General features: G+C 43.4%; 1 protein-coding gene across 1 annotated transcript in view; it reads left to right on the top strand.

Annotated features, from left to right (window-relative positions):
- fa2h (fatty acid 2-hydroxylase) overlaps nt 1–21,902 on the top strand; it is a 60,626-nt gene that overhangs the window by 28,634 nt on the left and 10,090 nt on the right. Inside the window, exon 2 of the mRNA XM_063196910.1 lies at nt 12,094–12,183. Coding sequence (XP_063052980.1) covers nt 12,094–12,183 — 90 coding nt within the window. The remainder of the gene's footprint in view (nt 1–12,093; nt 12,184–21,902) is intronic.

The following is a 21,902-nucleotide window of genomic DNA, read 5'->3' as shown; positions in this document are numbered from 1 at the left end:
ATGGCATTTTATCCTCTGAAAACTATTATCTGTCTACACTTATTGATGTGTGTGTGTGTGTGTGTGTGTGTGTGTGTGTGTGTGTGTGTGTGTGTGTGTGTGTGTGTGTGTGTGTGTGTGTGTGTGTGTGTGTGTGTGTGTGTGTGTGTGTGTGTGTGTGTGTGTGTGTGTGTGTGTGTGTGTGTGTGTTTCCCTGCTTATCGACCATGCAGGTTACGCCATGGAGAGATGTGACAGTACTATGTGTGATGCAAAGCTAGAACACTGATAACACTTCATACAGACAAGCACGTTATAGAAACCCCCTGGTGACACATACGGTCTCAGTGTTGTCATCGAGGAGGCCAGCTGAGAGGCCGGGGAGGCAAAAGAGACTGAGGAATCAAGGACCAAGAATCAAGAAATAAACATCAATTCAAACACAAGTCGAGTCAAGTCAAGTCAACTCAAGTCAAGCCGATTTATTTGTAGAACACATTTAAACACACAGCAGTTGGACTAGGCATGACAGACAATGACAGTAGTAAAACTTTACAAGCTGTAGTCTTTTGGCACATATGGAAAGGATATTGTAAAAGTTTTACAAGTTTTTAATGAATTGTAAAAGATTTTCATATGACTGTGAAAATAGATATACATGTTAAATTTACTCCTTAAAATGTCCCCTTTTTCTCATACAGAATTATGAGGTGAAAACATAGATTGTAGACCAGAACACTACACTCTCATAGGGTGAAACTGGTATGAATAAAGTACAAACACAGCGTTTGATGAAAATACTCAGTGATGTCATAACAATATTGTTATGACATTGGCCAGAGTTTGAGGAAACAGATTCTGATTCTGATGGGGTGGAGGGCAGATTCTTGGGTAGGTCCTTGCTCATGTGCTTGCCCATTTTGGTGGTCTAACATGTATGTTTCATCTGTTTCTACTGAAGAATGTTTTGTCCTTTGCATGCTATTGTGGTGGTGGTGCTTTTCACTGACTGAGGTGAAAAACCACACACACACACACACACACACACACACACACACACACACACACACACACACACACACACACACACACACACACACACACACACACACACACACACACACACACACACACACACACACTTGCATTTGCTTGCTTGCAAATGGCCTAGTGTATTGCAGGAATTGCAAAGACTAATCACGACAATGTCCGTTGGAGTGTTGTGTCTCATCTATCTCATCAGTGCAGAACATTGGCCTAGGTAAATCATGTAATAGATTTAAGAAAATGTGGACTCCTAGCTCATCTTTTAGATGATTTACCTCTTAACTTAACCTGGTTTACTCTTATACCAGCTTTGTAGTATTAGCCCCATGTCTCACAAATGCCATGTTAAGACTGACCTGTTCATGTTAGCTGAAAACAGATCAGACACACGTTGGGGTCACTTCTCTTTCTCTCGTTCTGTGTCGCTCTCTCTCACGCACGCACGCACGCACACACACACACACACACACACACACACACACACACACACACACACACACACACACACACACACACACACACACACACACACACACACACACACACACACACACACACACACACACACACACACACACACACACACACACACACACACACACACCAGGGCTTGACATTAACTTTTTCACCCACCGGCCACTGTGGTTTTCCTGAGTCACTGGCCATTCAGGTGTTCCACTAGCCACAGATTTTATATTTCTTTTTTTTATCAGGATGGTGTTCGTCTAATCTCAGAAGATGAGGTGCTAAAGCAAGATGAGGGTATAGCTTTCTACATAGAAGTACTGTATATCAAGCAAATAGAAACTGAGTTACCAAGCTACAAAACAATTGATGCACAGGGGAAAAACAACAGAATGTAGGCTACTATGAAATGAATATGATGCGTATCTCATACCAAGGAATAAGCTGCCAGTCAAATTGGCTAGTGACACTGAAAGTATTACTAGCCACAGCCAAGTTTTACCAGCATTTGGCTGGTTGGCAGGTGCCAGTTTCAAGCCCTGACACACACACACACACACACACACACACACACACACACACACACACACACACACACACACACACACACACACACACACACACACACACACACACACACACACACACACACACACACACACAAATAAATGCTACTCAAACTTTCTCCAGGACGTAGTCCCATACATCTGCAAATGTTGAACATGGTCTATGCTCAGGTTGCTTCAACAATACTTTCAGTGTGCCTGCCTGCACGCCACTAGCAGCTGACAATGTCATTTTCAATTCCCCCTCCTGTGCTGTGTAGTTATTTGTATTAAACCACCTGACCATGGCATGCAGACGGGCCACTGTGACATCATGTGATACACACAGCCGCACACAACCAATCAGAAGGCCAGAATAATATACATGTGACGAATCACATGATTGGCTGACTGCTGATAGTGCGCAACCGATTTTGAGTAATGGTCTTGTCTTCATTACAATCGTCCCCTCATCGCGTGGCTTAGGTGAGCCCTGTGGTTTGGTTTCTCACCAGCACGCCAAGAACGTCTCTGTGTGCACTAGCATGCCAATAAGATGCGTGCTGTCGGGAGGTACCGGTATGACCCAGAAGAACTCTTTCACATGACCACAGAAAGTGAGACCCACATTTAGCCGTTATACACCTCATCCCCCCTACTCTAAAAGTCGCGGGACTCATGGAAAGAGTAATGATAGTTTAACTGTAGAATACTTGCTCTTGACTGTTTTATATGTAATTGCTTCAATTCAATGTGAGCTGGTATTTGACAGCATTACCAGGCTCCTCCTAGTGGTCTGTTGTTGCAACTCAGGACCCTGTTTTAACCATTTAGCAACTTAGTAGGTTGTGTGCCGCCTGTGGAAAAGTGAAAGCTCAACTGAGGAACTCCAACTCCCATTGTCATTGTGACACAGTACACACAAGTGAACACTGCACACAATGAAATTTGCATTTATGCCTCACCCATGCAAGGGGGCAGTCCTTAATGGCGCCCGAAAGGGAGCAGTGCGATGGAACAGTACCATGTTCAGTGCACCTCAGTCATGGAGGAGGATGGGGGAGAGCACTGGTTAAATACTTCCCCCAACCAACCTGGCGGGTCGGAAGTGGAACCAGCAACCTTTGCGCTATAAATCTGACACCCTAACCGCTTACCCATAACTGGACCAGCAAACTACAGCTTTAAACTGTGAGCTATCTGAAGCAATCTGGAAATCATGCTCTGTCTTTGTCTTTGTCCTCTTCCTCTCATCCCCTAAAAGCTCTCATCTCTTATCACACAATGACTTCCTGGCTTGGATGATATGGCTGGTGCTGCTGCTTAGGGACACAGGTGTGTCACAGGTGGTGTATTTGTAATTGCGTAGATGGTTTCAGTCAAACGGTGAACAGGCCATTGAGCCTCACCTTTTAGACTTAGAGCATCTCATCTGTCAAGCTGGTCACGGTGGAATGCAGAGATTAGATTTGCGTTGTCATGGTCACAAGATAGAATGGAGAATGGAGGAAGGCGTAGGACTGACCTGTCCAGGCTCTTAGTGGTGTTGGAGTATTCTGCCACAGATTTGGCTTCTATGTTGGCTGGCTGAAAATCCCTGTTGTACAGTCCATGTAATATGTTCCTCACTTGGAGTAGGAACCAACTCGAAGACTGTTAAATTGAACTCTGTAAGTGTGTACAGTAGACTTAATAACATACAAGTGGGAGCGGCAGAGATGATCGATGAGGTAGAGCTGATTCATGGGGGTAGTTTTCCGGGATCCATCCAACGTAAGGTGTGCCTTAATGCTATTGATGGTGGTGGCGCACATCGTATCCAAGTTGCCACTGAACACCACAGAAAAAAAGAAAAGAAGAAGGAAAGTGTCACGCCCCCTCAGGAGAGCGGACTTGATCACACTCCTTTGCATTAGTGGCACATGCTATGATTTGTCTTGGTCTACCATATTGAATATCAGTCAGCAGTCAGTTGTTAGTACATATAGTATGATTAGACAACATCATCATGGTATGTTATCCTATAAAAACCCAAATCCCTTGGCGTTCCCAGCTCTGAATATTGTTAAAGTGATTGACAGGGTATCTGCAGAAAACAGTCAGTCTACATTGGTACATTAAGGTTAAGCTAACATACAACAATTAATAGTGAAAAATAATGCATAATACACTTTTATACCTTCTCAAAACACATAGTGACATTCCAAATTGCCCTGCCACAAAAAAAATCTGTACACTGTAAAATTCGGTGTTAATTTAGCACTTGGTGACTACTTTGTAAATACACTCTAGAAGACGTTAAATTGATTATCTGAGTGATCAATTAACACTGCATTTTTACTGTGTAAATAACATTACCCAACCCATTACTATCACTTCAGTGTACTGTATGTGTTAGCACAACACAGTGCTTATGTAGGTCTTGTTGGAAGTGTTTCTATTTGTGGGTGTTTTATTGGAAAACTGACATAGGAACGCTGTAAAGTTTTATGGTGACTTATGGCCGTGGTTAAGGTAAAGATAAGAAGAGGCTACACTGTTATAATTTCTGAACCATAAAGAGAGGCTATGGCCCTGCCGTGGCCAAACGGTATGGCACTCGTCTGCCATGCGGCCGACCCGGCTTCGATTCCCGACCCGGGTCATTTGCCACCCCCCATCTCTCTCCCCATCCATTCGCTTCCTGTCCACCTCTCAAAACTGTCCTAAGTCATAAAAGACTAAAAGCTGGATTTTAGCTGGATGTCTTTCGATATGTGCTATAACCTAGAAATATAACAATATCAATAGGATAGGCAGGTGTTTTTACATACATCCTGTTGCCCGCATTCCTCAAAGACAGAAAGAATCCCCTTCACACCCATGAGGAACTTGTTTGAACAAACAACAATCTATCTTCACGTCTGGATATGATTACAGTTACTCCCCTCAATCCAGACGGTCCCCTGTCAGTGCATAGCATTGTACTGTGGTGGCCCCCTGTTGTGACGAGATCTCTTGTTACTTACCAGTCACATCTCTACAGCAGGGCTGGACTGGCCATCTGGCATAGCGAGCATTTCTCGGTGGGCCCCGCACCCTCCTGGGTCCCTATTTTCAGAAATGTAAAAAATTTAGACAATTTAATATCTTATATATTTTTTACATTTCTGAAAATAGGGGGCCACAAGGATGCGGGCCCCACTGGTGAGTCAGTTCTGCGCCGCTAATTATGAGGAGCCCCTTTAAGACAAAAGTGCCCTATTTCTCCCCCCCAGCCATATCACTACAGTGACAGTTTGTGGCAGACTGTGACAGTTGCTTACATTCTTTTGTGGATGTCTGTATTATAGTCTGCGTAGTTCACCGCTGCGCTGATGTTGTGCCATATGTGGTACAGAACACAGTAAAAAATACCAAGCTTAACCCTTTGAGGAGTACCATCACAAATATGTGATTAGAATTTTGCCAGAATTTTTTGGTTCTCTCTTTTGCCACCCATCAGTTAGCGTAAGGACCATGTTTTTATTAGAAGATGTCAGGTGGACCAACCACAGCTAATGCCACTCTCGGATTAATGAAATAAATAAATGAAGAATTGTTAATGAATGTACAAGAAATTAAATCTATCTAGAAATCTATTTAGATAATTCAGTAAAAATGAAAAATCATTTTATTCTTACAATAATGGCATTAACTGCACCTCCTTGACGTCAAATAATGCTACAATGACCAACAATGACCAACGTACGGTATATGTAACTTTGATCTGCTTTGTCACACATAGCAATCGTACGTCATGATGAATACACACTGACTCATTCACTCGGTTGTGTGTAGGGAGTTTTGGTGTCGGTTTTGGTGTGGGGTCTGTTACCTGTTACTTGCTGAGCATGCAAGGCGTCTCTTGAGAACTGTAACTATGGCAACAAGTTACTATAACTACTACTCCTCACTATAGTTACCAGCTGCTATAGTTACCTGTCTTTTTCCACCTCAAACACCCCTGAGAACGCCCTCCACTAGTGGGTCTGTGTTTTGAAGGGGGTTGTTGTGCATGTGGGTATATATAAGTTATTAAGGGGTGTGTGTGTCGGTGTGTCTCTGTCTGCTCTGTACCTGTGTTTGCTTAAATGTATGTGTATGTCGTTTCTTACTATTGACTTTTTAAATTAGCACGTATTACCTGTATATGTGTATACGTACAAAAGTGTTGATTTATAGGTGTGTCTCGAATAAACAGTGGTAGGTGCACGTACGCTTATGGGTGGTTCCCTCATGGTGTCAGGCGTGCCGTGCGCGCAAATGCACACGCATGCACGCACGTACGCACACACACACACACACACACGAATGCACGCACGCACGCACGCACGCACGCACGCACGCACGCACGCACGCACTCACACACACACACACACACACACACACACACACACACACACACACACACACACACACACACACACACACACACACACACACACACACCGAGAGCATGTCATAAACACATAAAACATACAACATTAAACATAAAACTTTTAAATAGGGAAAGACTTGTATGCCTTATATGCCTTTTTATGACCATACACATCGTTAGTACGGCTCGCAGTGAGCCGTGACCCATATTCACATAAGCAGTGAAGTCGGCACCCATGTTTGATCATGACCTTGACATTTTTTGCGTACATTAACAGACCTGCATTATGAGTAAATCATTGTATTGTTTTAAAGTCCAAAGTCGCCATGTTGAATGATCTCTCCAAACTTGACATACAATATAAGGACCACACAGCATGATGAACACAGAGACAATGTGCTCTGTAAAAAAAAACCAAAGGATTATTATTTAAAGGCCATACGCACACGCACGCACGCACGCACGCACGCACACACACACACACACACACACACACACACACACACACACACACACACACACACACACACACACACACACACACACACACACACACACACACACACACACACACACACACACACACACACACACACACACAGTCAAGAGAGGGAGTGAGGAGTGGACTGCATCAATATTGGCCCTTCCCCAAGAAGCATTGCTCATTCACCCAGAGGCTTTTGTTTAATATATTAAGGTATTTACAGTGTTTACTGATGACTGATTAAGTGCTTAAAGTATAGAGTCCAAGTTAAACGGCACTTTTGATCGTCATAAGCTTTCAGATTTTACTGTAATGAAACGTCGAGACATTAAAAAGTTTTCTCAAGCATAATTAAATGACAGTTGGTGTTATTTGCCGTGGTAAATGTTATTCAAAACTGATTGTAGTTATTCTTTTGCGCAGGTTTTTAAATAAATGTGTAAATAAATTACCATTAATGTTACTGTTTTTGTTGTGGTAAATGCAATTTATCTTAGTGACCCTTTCGTTGAGGTGATTTTAAAAAAAAAAAGTCATCAGCCCTCACGACACTGAGCATCTTGAGTGTGTGGTGCGGTGCGTTGTGGTGTGGTGTGGCGCTCTTTTGGCACGAGTGGCAAAGGTCAAGTGTGTGGCTTTGGCTGTGGGGCGAGTCTGGCGCTATATAGGCAGTACAACCTGCGGAGAGAAGAGTGAGAGAGAGAGAGAGAGAGAGAGAAGAAAAGAGAGAGTTGGGTGTGGCTGTTGAAATGGGATTCAGTTACAGTAGACAGCGAAGAAGAAACAGTTCTCTACTTGTATGGCACACATTGTCTGAAGTTTCTTTACTTGATGGAAAACAATTGCAAAATTACTATTATAATTAATTATTCAATTATAATTTGACTCATGCAAACATAATGCAGTCAAACCACTAAGGTTCTACTGCAGTTTATGGTGAAATTACTTGTTGATCCCATTGTGCACCATTATAGTTGAGTGTCTTATGAGTTTTTTGAAACTTATAACCTACTGTATTATAATGTTATTTTTGTTTATACTGAATACATGTGGGTGTGTTCGCTTGAATCCTGAAATACCATAGTAAAGGGAATGTCATACCTGAAATAATCTACCTTCATTCTTCCTTTCAAACCAGTGTTGTCTACAGGCTTATTGCTTCTACTGTACTGCTAATCCAGTGATGAGATTTTTCAACCTTAAGTCTTCAGTAATGTTCTCACACTGTACAAGATCCAGTGTTAATTAAACACTTTGAGAGTACTCTGGGACAAAATGCACTAGAAGATAAACTTTAAGACACTTAAATCAGCTCTCTAAGGTTTGAAATAATACTGCATTTTACTGTGGTAATTAGCACATTAATAAAAGAATACAAAGTAGATGTGATTTTGGTTTGTATTGGTACATTTGGTAAGTAAACTACATGTTTACCTAACTTCTGTACACAGCAGGGCACATTTTTTGGGCACATGTCAGCGGGGCTGGTATAAACAAAGTAGTGTGATCTGTTTATCACAACAACATGTGTCAAGATGAGGCAGATAGTTGCAGATATGCCCTGCAATTTACACAGTAACTTCACAAGCACACATGGGTACATACTGTGGCATATGGTCTATAATGGTCATGTCTGGACAGTACACGCACGCACGCACGCATGCACGCACGCACGCACGCACGCACGCAAGACCAGATCTATGACCATATACATGCATACAAGTGCATGCATACAATATATGCATCATTGTAAATCACACACATACACACAGATACGCACGTACACACATACAGACAGATTGATCCTTTACGCGCATTATTATTCTGGTCATGTCTGGACAGTACACGCACACATGTATGCACGCACATACGCACTCACACAACACCAGATCTATGAGTGACCATACATACAAATGCATTCATACAATATATGCATCGTTGTGTATCACACACATACACACATATATGCACGTACACACACACACACACAGACACACGGATCCTTTACGGGCACCCAGTGTGACCAAAGAAATCCACCAGCTTGTTTATCATGATTTGTTGGGCTGTGCAACCTCATGCTTTCATAACTTTCCGATGCTGAGTTTCATAACGCCTGTGTGTTTGGAGGTTACAGATCACCTCCTTAAGTACCTGGACTGTCAGGTCATTCCTGTCCCAGTGGCGTGGCTGGCTGCCAGACCTCCCCCTTTGTTACTCTGGAGATAGAATGTGTATTGGTATGCGTTGTGTGTTTCTCACTGTCAGATGTTTATCATCCACACTGTCTTTATTTTAAAAGGAGCTTGCTGCCATGTTTCTCTTTTGTTTTGCCTTTGCCACGCCCCAACGAGGAGATTTGCCATCTCGGGAAACTGTTGGTGAGGGTGATATTGAATGGTCAGAGGCAGGGCTGCTGACAGCTTTGGCTGGGCCCAGGACAAAGTCATCTGAAAGGGCCCCCCCAGCCCAATAGATACAATGTAACAATGTAATGTAATACAATTCTGGGCCCTCTCTATCCCTGGGCCCGGGACAACTGTCCCCTTTATTGAATGAAGTTTGGTTTGGGTTTTGGAGAGTTTTGCATTGGACACGTGTTTTGCATTGTTTTATAGATGCTAGTCGGCCCTCTGCATACGTGCGCTTTTTCACGTTTCATATTTACTCAGTAGTTAGCAATCGGCGCTATAAACAGCAGCTTGACTCATGGGCGTGCCATAACACCACAGCTATCTGTTTGATTTCCAGTGTGGTTCGTCATTAACATGAACTGAAGCTAAAGTTTACTTCCTTCTATGTTTTATTGCTCGGTTTTATTATTGTATTATTGATTGTCGGTGTTCTCCCAAACGAGAGGTCACGAGTTCGAGACTGGGCCGGGGCGCTGAAGACTTCTGGTTACACAGGCCTCAGTAAAAAGATAAAAAGCACAACTTTGATATTTGAGGAAAATATCAGTTCTGACAGAAGAAGTAAAATTCAAAAGGTAGAACAATTTCGTCATGGAACTATAATAATTTCACTTTATTTCCAAGCATCGATCTAAATTAACACCTGCCAACCGGCCAAATGTTGGTGAAGTGTCTGTTTGGCTGGTAGAAAAGAAAACTTATTAGCCACTTTGACCCATTAGTACCGTTAGTGTGTATTTGGCTAGTAATATTAACATCTACCAGCCATTTTGGCTGGGGATGAAAAAAATTCCATGTGGAGCCCTGTTGCCAAGTCATGATGACAAACATGTGGCGATATCTCCGCCTGTCTGCTAGGCTTGCTTTTTGTTTTCCGGCTTGGGCTGCCTGGGCCATAAATAAACTTATTTGCATTTTAGCAGCATGCTGGTATGAGATTGGTCTGGATGAGATTAGATCAGAACGTTTCCGGTGATATGAACAGGACAGGTAGCAATAACAATTGTCATCAGATTTGCTGTGAGTGTTACGCCTGCTTAAGCTACTACTACTACAACCACTAATACTACTACCACCACTATTACAAAAACAAAAATTTCAATTTCAATGTTATTAAGGATAGCACCTTGGGATGAATCATCTCATTTTCAAGGGGGTCCATCAATACATTACATGCCTTTTTTAAATAATAACACAATAAAAATAAAGTTGAAGTGTGTTCTTGCTTGTGAAAGCAAGTCACACAAGTCTATCTACAGCAGGGGTGTCAAACTCATTTTGGTTTGGGGGCCACACAGTCAATTTGATCTCAAGTGGGCCATTGACTGTAACATAATTGTTGGGGCCGTATTAAATCATCTGGCGGGCCGCGTCTGGCCCCCGGGCCTTATGTTTGATACCCCTGATCTACAATCTACGGCATCTCTCTCTCTGTCCCTCTCTCTCTCTCTTACACACTCACACACACACACACACACACGCACACGCACACGCGCACACGCACACGCACACGCACACGCGCACACGCACACGCACACACGCACACACACACGCACGCAAACTAGCAATGCCGTGTTGTGGTCTCTTTGTGGGGTGTATTTTCAAAGACCTCTCACAGACAGCACCATGCTGTACCAGAGCACTTCCACGACTTATACATTTTTAATGGCAATTCAGTGAAGCTCAAACTGATTTTTGAAGTATGATGGAGGGGTGGGTGTATTAGGTTGCACCTGGGTATATAATCAGCTGTTCATTGCATGGGGTTGTGCCAAAAGCTTCGTTTAATAATTCACTACAGACAGACAGACAGGCAGGCAGACAGACAGACAGACAGACAGACAGACAGACAGGCAGACAGGCAGACAGGCAGTCAGTGAGCTGGGGTTTGTGGGGGGTGGGATCAGTGCGTGAATATCACTGTGTGTTGTCTTGAACTCTTGTGTTTGTCTGTACATTTGTTTGCATGTTTGTAGCCTACAGTATGTACTGTATTTCTCCACTTCAAGTCTTATAAAACGTTGTTTAACTACACTGTACGTGTACATCTGATTCTTAAGAGTCAAAGTGCTAAATATATCTAAAAGTATACAAAGTTGTTGAAAACATGAACCTGTGTGACAGCTAGGGCCCCTGTAAATAGGTCGCAGGGGTGCAAACTTTGTAGCGTTATAAAAGCCATGTTTATGGTGCCCTTATCAGGTAGAAAATGAACACTAAAACAACACACTCTTTTTGCACTAGACTACGCTCTTTTGCCAGAAACACTGTTACAATTAGCATTGACGTGTCGTGTGTGTGTGTGTGTGTGTGTGTGTGTGTGTGTGTGTGTGTGTGTGTGTGTGTGTGTGTGTGTGTGTGTGTGTGTGTGTGTGTGTGTGTGTGTGTGTGTGTGTGTGTGTGTGTGTGTGTGTGAGAGAGAGAGTGCTGGTGGTACAACTTCCCTATACACTTCCTGTCATCCTGTGAACTTTTGGCTCCTATTTCATTCTAATGTTAACATTACCATTGTGTGTGTGTGTGTGTGTGTGTGTGTGTGTGTGTGTGTGTGTGTGTGTGTGTGTGTGTGTGCGTGTGCGTGCGTGTGTGCGTGCGTGCGTGCGTGCGTGCGTGCGTGCGTGTGTGTGTGTGTGCGTGTGTGTGTGTGCGTGTGTGCGTGTTTGTGTGTGCGTGTGTGCTTGCATGTGCATGTGTGTATTTGGGTTGGGACTTGATTAAAAAATGTACTTATTAATGTATATGTGTGTTTGTGTGTTTCTGCAGGCCCCCAGACAGAGGAGGAAAGGCAAAGATGTGACAGAAGAAGACGATGGAACTGGAATCAGCAAATGCAGCAAAGTTGACCTGGAGACGGTAAGAGTTGTTAAAAAAAAGTTCATGCTGTTATAGCCCCTTAACGCATGCCGTTCCACCAACCCTGTATTAGCCATAGAAAAAACTTAACTACCATAGTACACGCCACTATGACAGTGCACATAGGCTTCAGTATTGCATTACGACTTGGTCATTGTCATTCTGCTAACAGCTAATTTATAACGACGGCTGTGTCTTACTATGTTAAGTCATGAGCTATTGTGTGTGTGTGTGTGTGTGTGTGTGCGTGTGCGTGTGCATGTGTGCCGTGCAAGGGTGTGAGCGTGTGTGCGTGCGTGTGTGTGATGCGTGCATCCACGAAGGACAGAACGAAAGTGTGTTAATGTGAGAGCAATACTGGGGACAGAGAGAAAGATGGTATACTGAAAGGTTTAGTCAAACTAAATATGGTGTCCACGTAGCATTTTTCATGTTGCCTTCTCCATAGGAAGCTTTTTTCAAAAGCAGTTGTATGAATAATGCAAATGTATATTCTTGCTGCGGACTCGTGAAATAGCAAGTGAAAAGGGATATCCAACAGAAATCAAGCCTGCACCTGCTGTGTACCTCTGCATATATACAGTACATGGCCATGTTGACTGAGAGAGCCAGCACATGGGCACACGTTTTTAATCACAGAGGATGAAGTGCAGCAGCTGATGAAGCATGCCTCATTGTCAGGACTGGACTGGCCATCTGGCATAGCGGGCATTTCCTGGTGGGCCCCGCAACCTTGTGGGCCCCGCAACCTTGTGGGCCCCTATTTTCAGAAATGTAAAAAAAAAAAAAAAAATTAAGCCAAAAGTGCCGGGGCCCTATTTGTCTCACAGTCCAGCCCTGCTCATTGTCCCTGAGGATAGTGAATGGCTATTGCTCTTCCTTACCGTAACTAATTACATCAACCAGCCCTGTGGGCATGGGCGTAGCTAGCCAACAGAAAACACAGGGCACGGCTTGAGCCCCAGGCCCCGCCCACAGGGGACCAGCGCGGGGCCCCCAGGCTACTGAAGGATCTCGGAGGGATACCTGAAGATAGGGAATGTTGACAGTGCATTTGTCAATAAATAGAATGGGATTGAATTGATGAATTCAATTTCAAGTAACGGAGTTGAACAGAATACAGAGTCGTAGACTAGAAAATAGTTTAATTTATTTGATTTTCATTGTCACTATGATGTACTATGATGACTACACACATTATGTAAAATAAGATGAAAAACATCTCGTGTGTGGTGAGTTGTTATCACCGGGATCCATCAGCATCTGGACAGTCCCTTCATCTCTTTTGACAGTCAAATTGAATTAAATTGAGTTATGACTTATGACAGCTAATACCAAATTTGACAGCTAATACCAAATTTGTATATTATTTGTACAATATCAGATTAGTGTTTTTGTCCACAGACATCCATTCAGCAACGCAGTCTGGATATGTTTAAAATGACCATACGTATCTTGGTGTTGTGCCCTTTTAGGGTTTTGGATACTTTTACAAGCCATAGTGTTTCCTTCTCCTGGAGATGTCCTCGTTGCATTGCGGTGTCGGCTGGAGGCAAAGCGAATGCACATCACAGCCAAATGCCTTTGCCTCCAATCACCTCAGGCAGTGTGTGAATGACATGAGGGTTGTCAGTTGGATTTTGAAAAAAATGCCAGGGCCTTGTACGGTCGCTGGGCCCACCCATACCTCCTCTGCGATGCTGTTGCACCGCAATTCGTAATCAAGTCAGTCTGGTCAAGCTCGCTCCCTCGTCAAAATACCGATGAATGTTGAAGACGACGGTTGTGGCAAGTTAAAAGCTATGATGACACACTTGTTCTGTCATCAGCCCTGGAGTCAGAGGAAAGACTGGTCGGACTGATTGTAGCTTCGACATATATTTTCACAGACAGAAGTTTAGTCGGCTCTCTGAGAAGTCTCAGAATACAGCAGCTTGGCCAGACTAGAAGCTGTACAGTAGTCTTGATAGCCAGACTAGTGGACTTGGGACGGTGATATGATTGCATTGTACCTTGGATTGCACATGCAACCCAGTGCACTGCACATACTTGCTTCAGGACAACCGGAGCACTTTGGAGCGATACTGGAGGTATCATCATCTAGGGCAGTGGTTCTTAACCTTTTTTCCTTAAAGCACCCCCTTACATGGGCCCAAGACAAGCCGCGCACCCCCAACCCAAACTTCTGTGCATGAGCAAGCACTAAAAATGATTTAAGAAATGAGGCTTCCTGTTTGATACATTTAGCAATACCTTAATTCCTTTGCATAGGGACCAAAACATGTTTTAATTTGGTTTTGATATTGCAATTATAATGTTCTCACGCAAAATTTTGGTTACAGCCTCAACACAAACACAATTCCGAGCACCCCCTGAAATCTCTGGCGCACCCCCAGGGGGTGCATGCACCCCAGGTTAAGAACCACTGATCTAGGGGCAGGGCTCTAAATTATCACCAGCCAACCGGCCAAATGCTGGTGAAATTTCAGTTTGGTTGGTAAAAAAGACAACTTACTAGCCACTTTGACCCATAAGTGAGTGTCTGTTTGGCTAGTAAGATTTACATCTACTAGCCATTTTGGCTGGTGATGAAAAAAGTTAATTAAGAGCCATGTCTAGGGGGCAGACAGCCAACGGGGCTCTCGTGAACGTTTTCCACCATTGTTTGAGACTCTGCTATGACCTGGAACATGGAAGTTTGGAGTATCACTCCTTGCGAATTAGTACCATTTGTCAGGTGTTCTGTCAGGTGTTCTCCCAGGCACAAAATTGACCTGCAATACAATACAATACAACATGTATTTATTTGTATATTTACATAAAATACGCGTGCGGCTTTCATACACGTGTATCGTAGGGCAAGCATATCGCTGGCCTCTGGTGTGTGGTTGGGATTTGAATAAAGCTGGAGACTTTGGAATGATTTGCATGAGGCCTCCAGTGATCAACCTCTCAGGGCTACACATGTGTCCCTGCTGATACTGCCATACAGCATACGGCAGAGTACAAAATGCAGTGTTAATTCAACCCTGTTGAGAATATACAGTATGTGAACCCATTTGATTTGGTTCTAATTGAATGGTTTCAACACTGATCAAGAGCATATTACTACGCTGTGTTAATTCAACTCTCATGGAGCTAAATGTAACACTGGAATTTAATGTGACCATATATTTTCAGAATGATGTTGAATTAACTCTGGGTTTTAATAATGTGTGTGTGTACAACTTTTGCCCGATAAAGACCCTGTTGGTTCGAAACGTTGAAACGTGAATACATTTTCAAAGTGGAGCTTTGAGCTCTGAGCACCTGGCCTCAGAGAGGTGGGATGTGCATACTCTTACTCTTATGACGATTCTGTGTACAGCTTTACCATTCACATACCGGTATTTGTCTGAAATGATGCTCATATGTTGTTGTTTGCAACACAATACATGTACTTGGTGTTGTTCTGTTTAACCTCCTTTACCTGCACACTTGTGTTGTGCAATTCACATGTGGACCTCCTCTGGCATTATGGGAATGCTGTGGTCCTTGTGAAAGGTGTGTGAACTGGTTCAGCAGCCTAACGCCACACGGCGGATGTTATGAATGGTTTCATTTGCTATGATCCTTGTGTCCTTCAGGGCATGCCGCATAGAGCATACACATGAGCTGCATGCATTTTGTGTGTGCACTCTATGCATTTTAAAAGGAGGAAGTCTCATGTCTATTTCCTCGACCGTCTAGAAAACATACACATTCACTCATCTGTGATGGTAGAAGCTGCCAAAAGCACTGTCTCACGTGTTTCATTTACATTACACTTAGATAAGACTTTTATCCCTTTTATTTTTGACTGGGTTCAATAAATCCTATTGATGATGTTATGTGTTATAACACATCAATCGTGTCTGCATTTGTAATGTAATGTAATAATGTAATGCATTTCTCTTGAAACTTTGCACCATGACTTGATTACTTGTTCCCATGTTTCATCTGGTATACCTTCTCCTATATCCCTCTCCCAGCATCTCTATAGCACCAACAAAATAGTAGGCTGGGGTTTCCTTAGAATAGTGCAAAAGCCTGATGCTTTCATTATGAAAGCATGGTTCCAGTCTGGTTTGTAGGCCTAATTTAGTAACTGGTGTAAGTGGTGATTTTCCATATTTGGACGTCCATGGTTTACTCTTAATTATTTAAAAGAAGGTCTCCCTCAGATAAATCCCCATTGCCTAGCCTGACCCAGTCAGCTCAATATAATGTTTATTTGCCTATCCCCAGACAATGCTTTAGCCATAGTGAGGTTTGACAAGTAATATTTAGATGTAAGCTCAGGATTTTATGTGAGGTTTGCCAAGTCTCCCATGAAAATGCCAGTACTGGATTATTATGACAAATCTTGCCACTAGTTTGTGTAATAAAGGCCTGTGCCGGATATGGATAGGTAAGGATCCTTTCAGTAGACACCTAAGCTACTTTGAGGTTTTTCAAGTTTCAAGGAACTTTTGAGAGAGAGAGAGAGAGAGAGAGAGAGAGAGAGAGAGAGAGAGAGAGAGAGAGAGAGAGAGAGAGAGAAGAAGAAGAAGTAGACAAAGAGAGAGAGAGGAAGAGAGACAGAAAAACAGTGATAAGGTATGGAGCCTCAAAGGGAGATTTGGAGAGAGAGAGAGAGAGAGAGAGAGAGAGAGAGGAAGTAGGCAAAGGTAAAAAGGCAAAGGGGTAGGAAAGAATGCGAAATGAGTCAAACTTGAAAGGACTTGGGTGACTGTGGCGGCCGACGGGGAGGGCCAGCAAGAGGTGACTGCACTGTCGGCCACTCACCCCGCAGGTCTGAACGACCTCCGTGTCATTTCCCAGGGTGCCCGGCGACAAACAAGCAGCAGCTGAAAACACCTGTGCACTCCCTGGAATCCCACACCCTCTCATCTTTTTTTTTAAACATTTTTTATTTTTTTGTGGGGGGGGTTCAACTTCATTTAGACAGGACAGTGAAGAGTGGGACAGGAGAGGAGTGGGAGAGAGAGATGGGGGAGGATCGGGAAACGACCCCGGTCAGGAATCGAACCCGGGCAGTGCAGTGCCGCAGTCCAGTGCCCAGCCGGCTAAGCCACAGCTGGGCCTCACCATCTCATCTAGAGCTGAAGCTCTCTCAGGGTCTCTCCACACAGGCTCTCTCTTCAGACTCACTATGCCCCCGTTTCTCGAAAGCGTTGTTGCTACCTGCGCTTTTGAGAAACCGGGTCCAAAACGGTGTTGGTGCCTGTGTCCGCACCAGCTGCAGTCAGTTGCAGACCAATTTGGTCTTGCTAAGCCTCTGTCAGGATATGGTCTGTTAGCCAGCATTTCTTTATCAGAACTCAGAACCGTAACAAAGTTCCACGGAGGGAAGAGCTGCTACAACTGTAACGGCAGTTCCATCAACTGTTTGCTCTCAGTGTGACGTCTTTGTCATGGAGTTAAATAGGTGTTTTGTAATAGGGGAAGTGTTGGAGGGAGATAGGGGTAAAGGGCAGAAAGTGCCATGGGGTCAAGAGGTTATAGGTCATAGGTCATGTTCAATGGGCCTCGGACATGAAGCATTGGTTGGCTTGGCTTGGCTGGCCTTACTACCTCGCCCACCTCCAAACCATTACGACAAAGGTTACAAAACCCCCCCCCCCCCCCCCCGCCTCTCTCTCTCTACGTAACAGCAAGAAAAGTCTTCTAAATGCCTAAGCCCCTTTTTGGGAAAAGGTTCCCGCAGCCTATAAAAACCTAAATATCTCAGCCTTCGAAGCACAGAAAAACATGAAATTAGTTGCATTTAAAAGCTAAGACCATCCTCTTGCATTATAATCATATTTTTAATAAAAAATCTCAAATTTCATGAGCCTGAATGCTGTGTCTCTGTCGCTCCAGGCACCGAGGTCAATGCAGCATCAGCATCACTGGGTTAAGAGCACTGTTGGGAAAGTTACTCAAAAACTGTAATGCACTACTTATTACATGTTACTGTCATTTAAAAGTAATGCCTTACATTACAACATTACTTTTTTTTTTAAAGTAAGGCATTACACTACTTTTGCATTACTTTTAGTTACTTTAGCCAAAATGACTGGAAAGGATTTGGCAATCTACAGTGCAAATCTATGAGGTGGCATGACTTTCACCTGCCATCCACAAGTCGTTTTGGAAGCCTGCAGACTGAAAACCAACATTTTCAGGAATTGCGTCATACCCACATACAATAAGGCCTAAGAAAAATAAAAGTTTGGTTCCGGTTGGTTGTCAGGTTTGGTCATCGTCCAGTCAGATTTTTTTTTTATTTCCATTTTTTTTTCAATTTCTTTTTTTAATGTCTGATCCCCCAACCCCCCACATGCGCCAGATTTTGTCATAAACGTTGTTGAACAATGCCAAGGACGATATTGGAGTTGAGGCTTGATAAGTACAGCTGAAGCTACAATGAAATATAATAAGCATTAATGAGCCAAGAGGCCTATAATATTTTATTTCAAATTGATTTATTTCAATTTTAGTGATGTTTAGTTGAACAAAAGTGAGGGGGGTGCAACGTACTCATCCCCCCCGTCGGATAACCTACCCTGCCGTGTCCCTGTCTCGTGCGAATGGGTTTCAAGTACAGTGTGCATTTAACTTTATGTTCTTGGCGTCCTTATTTTCAATGGAGTCAAAGTAGTGGGCATATACCCATCTTCTGGATCGGTCATCCTTTGTCAGCCTGCCATTTCGAGAGACGAAGCATGAAAGAGGAAGCAATGTTCTGCGTGAAACTTTAAAATCTCTGCGCGGACGTAGGCTATCGTAGGCAATAGCTGATCTCGCGGTGATCCGCGAACATTGTATAAAGAAAACAAAATACTCACACAAAATTTAGATGAAAAAAATGCGTTGTAATGTGCAAGTTACTTGCATTGTAACGAGGACATATTACCGATTTTCCCCCCTGTAATCAGTTACATTACTGCGTTACTCAAAAAGGTAATGCATTACAGTAATTAGTTACTTTTGTAACGAGTTACTCCCAACACTGGTTAAGAGACATACAGACTCAACGTTTTGTGTTCTGTGTGTGTGTGTGTGTGTGTGTGTGTGTGTGTGTGTGTGTGTGTGTGTGTGCGCGTGTGTGCGCGTGTGTGCGCGTGTGTGTACGTGCGCGTGCGTGCGTGCACGCGTGTGTGTGCGTGTGCACGTGCGTGCGTGTGTGTGCGTGTGTGTCTGTTGAGTGACAATTATGAGGAGTAAGTCTCAAATAAAAATACCTTCCAGCGAGCTGTCAGCAGCCACAATAACGCCTTGGCATGACAAGCATGCTCACCCCTGCCCCTGCCTCTGCCCCTGCCCCTCTCTCTCTTACTCATTCACCAACTCCTCTACTCACTCGCTCTATAAATCGATCTCTCTGTTCTCACCCTCATACCTACACATAGTACATGTGAACATGTAAATGCATACTTTTGTGTGCACACACTGTGTGTGTGTGTGTGTGTGTGTGTGTGTGTGTGTGTGTGTGTGTGTGTGTGTGTGTGTGTGTGTGTGTGTGTGTGTGTCCTATATTCCATTACGCTATAGCATGTGCACACAGGCACAGTAATGAAATAATGAGCAATATTATACAGGAAAGAGGGCACATGATCAGACTCACAGGAGCCATACGAAGGCACGCACGCACGCACGCACACAGGCCCACTGACCTGAAAGTCTTGCCTGTGGCACTAGACAGGATATGTAACTAACGTCCAGTCCGCCTCCCTCATTTAAAAAAAGCATTGATATCCCCGCCTCTTTAGACCTCATTATGCTATACAGCCGAAAGTCTGCTGCCTCCTGCTGGTCCTTATGAGGAAGTGCAGGAACTAAAAACCTCATCAGGAGGGGCATTTCTCTGAAGACGGGCCCCAGTTGATAGCAAGAGTAGGCTTTTTGTATTTGTTACTTGGTCAGTGAAATAGAATAGGTGAAGTAAAGTCCAAGTCTAGGCTGCGCGCGTGTGTGCGTGTGTGTGTGTGTGTGCTTACGATACCTGTGTATGTGTGTCAATGTGCAGTTGTACAATGTCTGTGTGTGAGTGTCACAGAGAGAGAGAGAGAGAGAGAGAGAGAGAGAGAGAGAGAGAGAGAGAGAGAGAGAGAGAGAGTTAAAATAAAGGGAAGTAGCACTCTGGACTCTGGCCTGGTGATCTAAGTTCAGCTGGTTATATTGCCTATATGCCACACAGCGGAGTCCAACCAATGTGGACAGAGATCACTAGAGCATGCCAGAAGGAGGCGGTTAAATTGGCTTTTGAAAGTAGTAGGTGCCTCTTATGTAGGCCACTCACAATGGCCAACATCTCACTCACTGGCATGCACAGACATTTTGGGGGGCAGGTGCTGGGGAGCATGTGGAACTTCTGGCTGCCTTTCTAGGCTATAAAGGATTATATCGAGGCATTATTATCACACACTTTTAATCTTCAAGCATTTCTAAATGATCATGTCACCAAAGACCACAATACATTGTGGGAAAAAAACAACAAATAAGAACTTTCAAAAAAGGGCACTTCCTGTTCAGTAGGGCAAAGGGGCAGGTGCTTTAGCACCACCGCATCCCTATCTGTGCACACCTATGATCTCATTAAATCACTGTAGTTGACAATTTAGATTATAAATGCTGTATGAGAGGAAGTACTGCTAAGGTGAAGAGATAGGATCTAAGCTCCGGAAGGGGCTATGGTTCAGGTTAAACCCTGCCATGGGGCCGAAGGTGTCATCAGCTGATGTGGAAGTAGGTGAAATGTCACGTAGCTCATTAAACAGTTAAGACATCATGGCCCCTGTTATAAACTTGCTGTTAGCAGCAGGGCTCTAAATTAACAGCAGCCAACCGGCCAAATACTGATGAACTTGCAGTTTGACTGGTAGAAAAGTCCAATTTACTATAGCCAATTTGACCCATTAGTGAGTGTGTGTCTGGCCAGTAAGATTAATATCTACTAGCCATTTTGGCTGCTGGTGAAAAAAGTTTATTTAGGGCACTGGTTACCAGAATAACAATGATCACGTCGTAATGTATTACTAAAGAGACTCTGTGTAAGGTTGTAGTACTGTAGTACAATGGAACTGCTATTACAGTGTTCAACTGGTAAAACAGCGCATATTATGAGGCTACAAAGTTAACCAACCAACCTGCTGTTTTATGTGAACTTTTAACCAACTTTTATTTGAACACCGCACATCATCTTTGAAATCCTCAAACATCATGCTTGATACTTGATACTTGACATACTGGGTCCTATACTACAAAGCTGGTTCAGGAGTAAACCAGGTTAAGTTAAGAGGTAAATAATCTACTCCAGGCTCTTCTATTAGATGATTTACCTCTTATCTTAACCTGATTTACTCCTGAACCAGCTTTGTAGTATAGGCCCCAGATGTTGTTCTTTTCGGCTACATTTTATTTGACTGTCCCTGTTGCATAAATCAGGCACAGTTTAAAAGTATCTAACAGCATGTAACATTACTGTATGTAATAGCAATGTATCTTAGGGTTACAGTTAGGGTAAAGTATACACAGCACAGTTTAAATGAAAAGTTTCATTGCAAAATGGTGTATCCATCATTTTTGACTTCGGTATTTTATTACTGAAAATGACTGTTCAAAGGTCCTACCACCTTTGTGTGAATTCTTGCCATTAAAATATTTTGCGAACATACTTATATTACCAAAATGCGTTTTGCAATGCAATGCAATAG

The sequence above is a fragment of the Engraulis encrasicolus genome, chromosome 4, assembly GCF_034702125.1.
Source record: "Engraulis encrasicolus isolate BLACKSEA-1 chromosome 4, IST_EnEncr_1.0, whole genome shotgun sequence".
Taxonomy (NCBI): domain Eukaryota; kingdom Metazoa; phylum Chordata; class Actinopteri; order Clupeiformes; family Engraulidae; genus Engraulis; species Engraulis encrasicolus.
The sequence above is the reverse complement of the archived record's forward strand: the minus strand, read 5'-3'. Positions and strand labels throughout refer to the sequence as shown.